Raw genomic sequence first — 9,519 nt, forward strand, 5'->3', positions numbered from 1 at the left:
CTTCTCCCATGGGTTACAAAACACAGTTGGTGATTTCCTTTTACTCCACCGAACTGCGCTTAACCATGGAGCTCTGAAAGAAAGGTGTTACCAGATTTAGAAGAATAAAAGAAAACGTTTTATTTTTTAAACATGCTCTTTTCACCAATGCTGTGAAATGCAGTCAGGCTTTTTCTGGTGAGCCATGGCAGGCGTGAAGCTGGATAATCTTTAACTCTTGAGAAATATTTTGCTTTAGGTCTTTTCTCATCAACTCTACCAGCTGTGGCTTGGTAAGTTGAATGGTGTCCACAGGGCCAGTATGTTTATTTTCTTTCACATGCCTAATACATATAAAGCATGTTCTGTCATAATAAAGGTCCATGAGTAGTTCTTTGCAGTTAATAACATTGAGGAAGGATGGGCAGAGTACGTGCATAATGCACTACTAGCTGAAACTCCAGTATGACTGCCTGTAATTTGTACCAACATGCCAGTTTTTTAATACAAAAGTATGAATATCAAGATCTTCTTTTATTAGAAAGGCAGAATAGGCACCTGAATATGCTTTCCATCTAGCATGTTGATTTGAAGAAAGAGGTCACTGAAGCCTTTTAACAGACTGTGCTTTCAGAAATACAGAAAGGTTCCCATCATTAGAGAAGATATGCCAATGTTGGTATTAATTGAAATAGAGATTTTTTTTTTCCTGACTCTTGAGGCTGGTTTATGCCAAAATGCTTATGCCAAACTATAACAACTTTATTTACTTCCAAGTGTATCTTGCATTTTAAGTGGCAACCTTGTTTCGAGCTTGTGGGACACAGTGTATATGCCAGATTTTCCAGTTTATTCTCAGCAAGGTTAACTGAAATTAGACCAGCTGGACTAAATTACCCTTTCATATGGAAATTGTGTCACTGTTTAGATGTCAGAATAGGACATGTACAAAGGAGCTCAGTTCTTATACTGCTTTCCATAATGAATCATGGAGCTTAGGGTCGAGGATCTCCTAGGTTGGCCTCATAAACTAAGGAAATTAATTTTCTCTTCATCCTCCCTCTGCTGTATCATTTGAAAAGTTGTAGTGACTTTCCTTACGCCAAAGCCTTTTCCCAGGGAATTGCAATGTTTATTGTCAGCACTGCAGTGATGTGTTGCACCAACAACAGAGGAGAAGCTGAGTTGCTTCTACTCTGCCAAGAATCCAAATATCTGTGGATAGAGAATAGTCAGCTGTAGTGAGATTGCTGGGTTTTGAGGTCTTAAATATCTTGCCTGTTTTACTCTACAGAATTTGAGTCAAGGGCAGCCCCCTGAGCCCTCAAACCTTTAGAGCGTGTGGTCAGGTGAGAAAGGAGCATTGCCAAAGTTTGACTGCAACCACAGTGTGCTACCAAAATTCTGCCATAAAGCATTAAAATTTTGACGTTTATCAAATCTTTTGCTTCTTGGGAAAAGATGGATACTTTTTAACATGATATGATATTTGTGAAGCACAGGTAGGAGAATATGCTGAAGCACTTGATGTTGGGGAATTTAAAGCAACTTTCAGCATCTGCTAAATTGCACCTAGTGCGTGATTTTTTAAATTCAATGCCAATTTTGGCCCGTGTACTTTCCAATTTATTTTTTTTATACTGGAACCTGAATTCAAAATGCATCTTCTTCTATAGAGTTCGAATCAAATGAAGTGCATCCATGGAAGCACATGTTTTCCTGGATGAACAAGCAGATGTAGCTTTAAACAGTGGCATTGTGACGGAGAGGGTAAGTCTTCAGTAGTAACAATGCCTAGAACTGCTCATGGGGAAGAGCTGCACCTTTCTGAATTTAAGGGTTTTGCATCCCGATTTGCTTCTAGAAAATGAGTAAAAATACCTTTAACTTCGATGCGTATCTTTCTTGACCATATCAGCGCCTATGATCCTAATATTATCTTCTGTTCTTTATTTTTCATTTTCATGTAATCTTTGTTACTCTTCAGTACCTGAAGTCCTTGAATAATAGGAGTAGATGTGCAGTTACCAGATTTTGAAGTAGTGCTGGACATCATGTCATGCTAGTCCAGCCTCCTCCTTTTCTAGGTCAGCACAAGGCTGTTCTGTAAACAGCCTCTGCATCTTTGGTGGATCCTTTTGGACCCCACAGCAGGAGAATGGTTTGGTCATACAGGTCTAGAGAAGTGAGGAGGTGTTACCTCACTGATCTTCATGGCAGGCACTAGCCCCAGGTTAGAAAACTGAAACCTCACCAACTTGGACTACTCTTCTAATCTAGCAACCAGAGAAAAATAACACGGATCTGTTTGGTTAATTTTTACTGTTTGGGGAAATTACCATTATAGCATTTACTGTACCCCCAAAGAGTGCTCACCTCCAACTCCCACAGACGTAACCTCTCACTGTGACCTAGCAATGCCCCTGAAAAAAGACACACAAGTGGCAAATTACAAAGATCACGCCCCACATGTTCACATTGAGAAAACTGTGCTGTAGTGACTGTGGAGCAGAGGGGCAGTGCCTGCTCCATGGGAGTCCTCTTGACCAGGCAGCTCCAGTGATCCAGCAGCCTGGTGTTACCTGGCTTTGCTGGGTGCAGAGGGTGCTGTATTAGTGTCACTTCTCAGGTAGCAGAAGCACGGGCTGCTTGGGTCAACTCTTCGTGCAGATTTAACTACATTAAATAGAAGTCAAGAAAGTTTTCTTGGCAGCTGCATTCAGCAGAGCACTGAGTGCTACACACTTGGGTTTACTGGCTAATTTAAAGTTCTAAAATTCTGAATCACATGAAACAATTTCAGTAGACTTCCTTCTTTCTTTTGAATTGCTTTATTGAAGTATAAATAACAATAGCAGGTCTCTTATTAATAAAAAAGCACAAAGTATTTTGTTCTTTTTCACTGGGCTTACTGTTTTTAGTGAACCTTTTTTTTCATATTTAAGTGTGTATGCATAGAATATTTTTATGTTTACCTGCCCACTTTCTTAGCCCTCTCTTCTAGAATTTATTAATTGTATATAGTAAGTAGACATATTGTGCCTCCATTATAAGATGATAATCACTGATACCACTGAGGAATAGCTTCAACACAGTTGGATAATAGAGACCCTCATTCACCAGCCTATATTCTCACTGCTCAGAATCATTAATTAATCAAATAAACATCCTCAGATGCAGCAAATACTCTTGTTTCTATTCTGAGATTAGTACTGTGGGGATCTGTAGTGCATGGATATGTTCAGTGAATTTAATTTATGGAAACAAACTACCAGCCTTAACAGTTATTTGTATTTTGTGTATCTTGCCCACTTCTCCGGCTTCTTTGTTTAAAAAATGCTCTATAAATTAATCTGTTACTTTTCTTTCTTGTTCCCTTCTCCTTTCCAAGGTTACGCCTTCCTGCTGTTCCAGGAGGAAAGCTCTGTGCAAGCTCTGATAGATGCCTGTCTGGAAGAAGATGGAAAACTTTACCTGTGTGTGTCAAGTCCCACAATCAAGGATAAACCAGTAAGTAGATTATGCCATGACACTTATGCTGGTTGCTAACCCATTCGCTCTTACTGTTTTCAGTTAATAAATAAATAAAAAATACTTAATTACTTGTCATTTCCTGTTTCTGACCTTGCTGTTACATTGAGTTGACTTCCTGTATCAGCGTAATGTGGCTTTAACATTTCTTCTTTCTGATAAATGCCATGTTCAATTAACTTCTATATTTGGTACTCCTGGTATGCTTCAGGAGTGTGCATCCTTTTACAGTGTTAGCTGTCAAACAATGGAAAGGTAATTTTTCATCTATTTGATTTGAGAGGAAAGAAAGCCTTATGTGGTGAAATGAAGAAATTTAACCCTGCCAAATTAAGATCCAGATAGCATCAAATATGCCCTGTATTTCATTAGGGTTTTTTATTACTATTTTTTATGCATTCAGTAGCTAATCAATCTATAATTTAGGCCTCATTTACCTTATAGAGACTATGGGGTAAAATCAACTACTGCAGACAGCTGTAGCAGATTAGAAGATATACAGTAGCCTGTTTTTATTGTTCACATCTCTAAAATTCTTTAATGCTGGTCTCTTTTTGTGCCTGTGGAGATATACAAACGAGGTGAAAACTGCAGACAAATAAGATAAAAAATGTGCTGCCTTTTAAAAGTACTATGAAAAATCTTGCAGAGATGAATGAACAGCTGAGGATTGCAGCACAGTGAATGGACTTGTGTGATTCAAATGGATCAATAAAATGGGTTGATGAACAGCTTTATCTAAATAACTTCTGAGCAGGGTTTTTTTTTGTGTAATCTAAAGATTTCTTATCAGCTGTGCTGCTTGCTGCTCAATAGAAATAGGCATTCACATATTATACAAATTCCTTTTGCGTCCAAGCAGAGAAATTAATTTTATCAGCTTGTAACAGTGCTTTTAAGTTTGTGGATCACTGTATGTGATTTCAGGAAAGCCAGAAGCCCAAACTGCAACTGTAATTGCACATACGTGGTAAAATATTCTGGAAGTCCTTTCACAGGTTTTTTCCTATGATGGCGATTAGGGGCAGGGAATTAATGAGTGTAGGAGTTTGTGCTGAGGAGATTTAACTCAAGCCTGGCCTCTAGAGGTGGTAAATGAGTTGTCCTCCTTCTTTCAGATACTTAGACAAGGTACATTCTCAGATTGTCTTGGTTCTCATAAAAACCAACTTACTGCTTTTGAAAAGCTAGTGCTTTTTGTTTTTAATTACAAGAAGATTTGTCAGGTTTTTCTTAATTTTAATTAAGTGGCCAAGTTCTTCTGCTAAAAATGATCCTTAATACAGGTGCAAATTCGACCTTGGAACCTAAGTGACAGTGACTTTGTGATGGATGGGTCTCAGCCTTTGGATCCAAGAAAAACAATCTTTGTTGGAGGAGTTCCACGGCCTCTCCGAGCTGGTGAGTAGAAGAAAAATGTAGGACATGTAGCAGATTAAGTAGAAAAAAAATGAGGAAAGATAAATAGTATCTGTCAAAGATCAGAAAGTGGACCCTGTATTTTCCAAAGATCACAGCTTGCTTTCTAAGACAAGGAGTACCTTCCTGTTTACAGAACACAAACAGTGAACATGTTTTACCTTTTAAATAGGTTACTAATTAGGATTTCCAGTAAAAAGAGTTTTCCTCAACTTTGCATAATATCCTAATTTGATAGGCTGATTTTTTGTAATGTAGACCGTCTTAATCCAAACCCTGATTTGTTTGGTGAGTTCGGACAAGTTCCCTGTCCTTTGACTGGAAGACAAAGACCACATCCTTCTCCCAGACCCTTTCCAAACGAATTCCAACCTCAGCTCTATGATTTCTGCTTCACTTTTATTCACCCCTTACCTTAATTCTCCCAATGGAGCTATGGACGTGGCCTCTCAGCTGTTGTGCATTGGGAAGAAAAATTTCTCCCAACCCAGGTCTCTTGGTGGCCTCACATGGAAGACCATTTTCCAGACTTACTTCTAATGTAGCTTCTTTCCCTCCATTTTTTTTTTCTTCACCCTTCTGCTCTTTTTCTTCACTTTTATTTGCAGAGCCATAGACAAGACTCCTTAGCTTTTGGTCAGAGGAAAGATTTATCCCAGCCCAGGACTCCTGGTAGTCCTCATTTTGTTTTGAGGGCCCCATTTGGGCACTGCTCCCAATTGTAGCTCAACCCTCATTGTTTTCTTCTAATCCTGACATTTTTTGGTGAGCCAATGACAAAGTCATGAAGCAATTTAAAACATTTCTCCTAGCCAGATCTTTTGGCAGCCTTACTTCTGTTTATATTCCCTTTCCATCCTCACTCCAAGGCAGCTGCATGGTTTGTCTTTCTCATCCTCTCAACCCTAATCCAAATCCTGATCCTAATCCTGGGAAACCGTGGTAGACAAGGCCTCTCAGTCACTGTCTGGAAGAAAGACATTCATTGTAGCCCTCAGTTTCCTTCAGCTGCCTCTTTCCAGCCCAGTGGAACTTCAACTCCTCACTTTATCTTTTGCCTAATCCTAAATATTTTGGGAAGCAGTACCAATGTCCCCCGGCTATTGCTGACAGTAAGATTTCTCTTATTCCAGGTTTCTTGGTGGCTTTCACTTTCCTCACCATCTTAAAATAAAGCCCAATTGTAAGGTGGTAATTATGTAAATAGTAACAATTAAACATCAGCTCATTCCTAATGATAGCCTTTATAAAACTGTATGCCATTTGGCCTGTCATAGATCACATTTGAAATGCATTACATTTGAAAACTGATGCCTTTAAATAGGTAACTTGTCCAAAGCAGTTTCCATTTCTTCTTGTTTACAGCTTTAAAGATCAGATGCAAAATTTTTCCTAAGATATTCGAACATTGCCTGTTTCCTTGCCCTGGAATCTTATATATTCCTTCTCTATTGGCAAGAGTAACTTAGTAGAACTACTATTGTAATTGTGTTTGTGATGTTTATTCTGTACTGTCACTCTTTGAGATCACTACCCAAGTGATGATTCCAAATCGTTAGAAAGCAGAAGAATCAACTAATCACTATATTATGCTGGTAGTTTTTCCTTTCTCTTTGGAGCAAAAGTATTCCCTGGTTTGGTAGAATAAGTCAGACATTTGTTTGCTTGTTGCAAATGGACAAATTAGCATATGGTCTTCCCTGCACACAGATTTATAAAAAAACATATACCTATTCAATTTACTAATGAAAATTTTGTGAGAACTATGAGAATTTAAATATTTAGTATTCGTGGGTTTTAATTTTATTTTAGGTAGTTAAATGGTAACTTGCTACAGGAAATGTTTTCACATATTAGCACTAGAAAATGGCTGACTTGGCAGGGCCTGTACAGGTCTCAGTTCTTGCACTGTCCATCTGACAAATCTCTGGGCCTGTGAGGTTTTACACAGAGCTTGGCTCAGTGGCCATACAACCTTGCACAATTCACATGGCTCTCCCCTGCTTTCTTCAGCCTCTTTACTACTGCCTTCACTTCTTTCCCTTAACTGTCCTTCTCTGTGTCCTCAGCCATGCACTCAATCTGTCTGATTTTATGAATATTTATAGCTTCTTTAGAGTTATTGTTAATATCATGAAAAGCAACAAACCATTTTAAAAGATCCACAATCAAGGTAATGTTCTACCAATTTAAATACTAATTTAAATTGCACCTAAAATGTAGGCATGCTTTACCTGCAGGAATTTCAGATTTTTGTTTCCAATGTGAAACACATCTTGATATCTTTTGAACCTTAGTACTTAGGGCAAAATATCAGATTCTAAAAACAGGAATATCCCAAAGTGATCCTACATGTAAACTAACATTAAAAAGCCTACCAAGTAGCAGAGTTTTATTATGAAATATTGTAAATTCTTGTTTATCTGATACCTATTTTAACAGTATAACTCTGCATTTTTTATTTTTTTTTTTCACATTTCAGCCACATCAACTTTTTTACAGATTCTGGTTTTTGCCTTTATATTTTACTATAATTCATGTAAGGTTGATTCAATCTGTGTTTCACTTTGCAATTTTAGACTTTGGAAGACACGTCTGATAAGGCAAATGGTGCTTTTTAAAATGCAACAATCCAAATGCAACACCATTATTTATGTTAAATCTGTTATATTTAACAATTGACTCCTTGCAGTTGAATTGGCAATGATTATGGACCGTTTATATGGAGGTGTCTGCTATGCTGGCATTGATACAGACCCAGAGCTGAAGTACCCAAAAGGTGCTGGCAGAGTGGCTTTCTCCAATCAGCAGAGCTACATTGCTGCTATCAGTGCTCGCTTTGTCCAGCTCCAACACAATGACATTGATAAACGGGTAAGTAAAAGAGCCTGCAGCAGAATGGTTGTCACCAAACTGTACAAGTATTTAAAAAATCTTTATTAGCATTGTGTTGGAGAATATTGTAAGTTCTGTTCTTCAGATGACATTTTTCAAATTTTTAAAAGCTTATTTGAGCACCTAAAGCAGAGTGAAAAAATACTTTATACATCTTAAATAACTGTTTAGTGCTAAACCCAGAATATAGTTGATTGTAAGCTCATTTGTCCTTGGTTCTCTTTTGAATTCCATAGGTCAAATTCCATAGCCTTTCCCAGCTTCATTCTCCTCCTTTAGATGTTTGCTTATTGTGCATCAAGCTTCTGACAGTTTTGCTGTTATTAGGCCATTTTCTGTCAGTAGTGTAGGTCTAGAGTTGAGGTCTCTAAAGCACAGGTTTATTGTAAAAATAAAATAGGTAGTGCTGACCTCAAAAATCTTCAGAATTAAACTAAAACCAAATGCCATAAGGTGCTTGATAGGCAGAAGAGGGGGAGATGAGATGGTTTTGTTCAGTCCATATGAAGTCCCTCATGGGCTTTTCAAATATGGTGTGAAGTTACAGTATTCACTAAAATTTGACTTGAACACATTAAAAGAAAGCATTACTTACTTTCCAAAATTATTTTTTTCCCCTGGACCTTCTGTCTTCACCTCTTGATTACACATAAAAAAACACCAATGTTTTTGAGGGCTCTGCATTTAGAGTTACTCAAAAGGACACACAGCATGCACTACTGTTATGTATTTTTCTCATAGGAATGTCTTGTTTTTTCCTTAATCTGGTGTAAATGTTTTTTTCAGAAGTCAGTTTAACAGGTATTGGGTGTGTCTATTGTGTGCAGTATGCATATAAAGCCACAGCTGCAAAGTTCAAACTATTTTGACTTTGTCTTTACAAACTTGAATTGTACTTTTTGTCAGTTTCGAGGAGCTCATGGAGTTATAAGTCCTCAAACAATTTGTGTGTGGTGCTTTACACCATATTACATTAACTAAGACAAAGCTATTCCTAAGCATTTCTTGTCCATTAGATTCTGAAAAATCTTACAGAGAGATTGAGAAGTTTACTTTTGGAGTTTTAATCACACATTGAACCCGTTGAGATTTATATATCAGCCATGCTTGCAACTTTCTAAGCTTTAGGCTAAGGCCACAAAAGGTGACTGGCTAGTAATTTTTTTCATCAATCTGTTCTTCTTTTACTTGGTGGACTGATAATTTAAGTTCATTTAGTTACCTTTTATATGTTTTTAAAATAGATTTATGTGTGAGTTTGAAGAAGTATGAAGTCTTTTAATGAATCCTTAAATTCTAATTTTTAAATCTAATAGATTGAAATCCCTGTACAGCAAACATTCTTAAAATTATTTCACTAGTAACCAATGCAAGAAAAGAGAAGACAGAGAGAGAGAAAGAGACTCTGTTTGTTTGAGACCTTCACAATTCATGCTTGGGAAATCTGAGTAGGTGGGGATCTAGAGCTGTGCTGGACATTGGACCTGCTTTCTTCCAATTTCATTTGAGACAGTGCTGTTTTATTTTACATGATGCTTCTAATTTTAGTGATATGGCATCTGATATGCAAAATGGCAGTTACTCAGACTTGTTCCATGCAATACTAGTAGCAGGGTGTAATTAAAAAAAAGTAGATTGGCAGCTCTAGCTGTTCCTTAGGCAAGAAATGTAACTCACTGTATAAGCTTTACTTCA

The 9,519-nt window shown here is 37.5% G+C and overlaps 1 protein-coding gene across 9 annotated transcripts in view; it reads left to right on the plus strand.

The window, feature by feature from the left end:
• CPEB3 (cytoplasmic polyadenylation element binding protein 3) overlaps window positions 1–9,519 on the plus strand; it is an 88,873-nt gene that overhangs the window by 59,412 nt on the left and 19,942 nt on the right. For all 9 annotated transcript variants that reach the window (XR_014590643.1, XR_014590644.1, XM_083866782.1 and 6 more), the window contains 3 exons: window positions 3,371–3,489; window positions 4,797–4,911; window positions 7,622–7,803. Coding sequence is in view for 7 of the 9 variants with exons in the window: in XM_083866782.1 (XP_083722908.1) it covers window positions 3,371–3,489; window positions 4,797–4,911; window positions 7,622–7,803 (416 nt within the window). In the remaining 2 variants the exon portion in view is untranslated. The remainder of the gene's footprint in view (window positions 1–3,370; window positions 3,490–4,796; window positions 4,912–7,621; window positions 7,804–9,519) is intronic.

Source organism: Zosterops lateralis, assembly GCF_965231275.1.
Source record: "Zosterops lateralis genome assembly, chromosome: 8".
NCBI lineage: Eukaryota > Metazoa > Chordata > Aves > Passeriformes > Zosteropidae > Zosterops > Zosterops lateralis.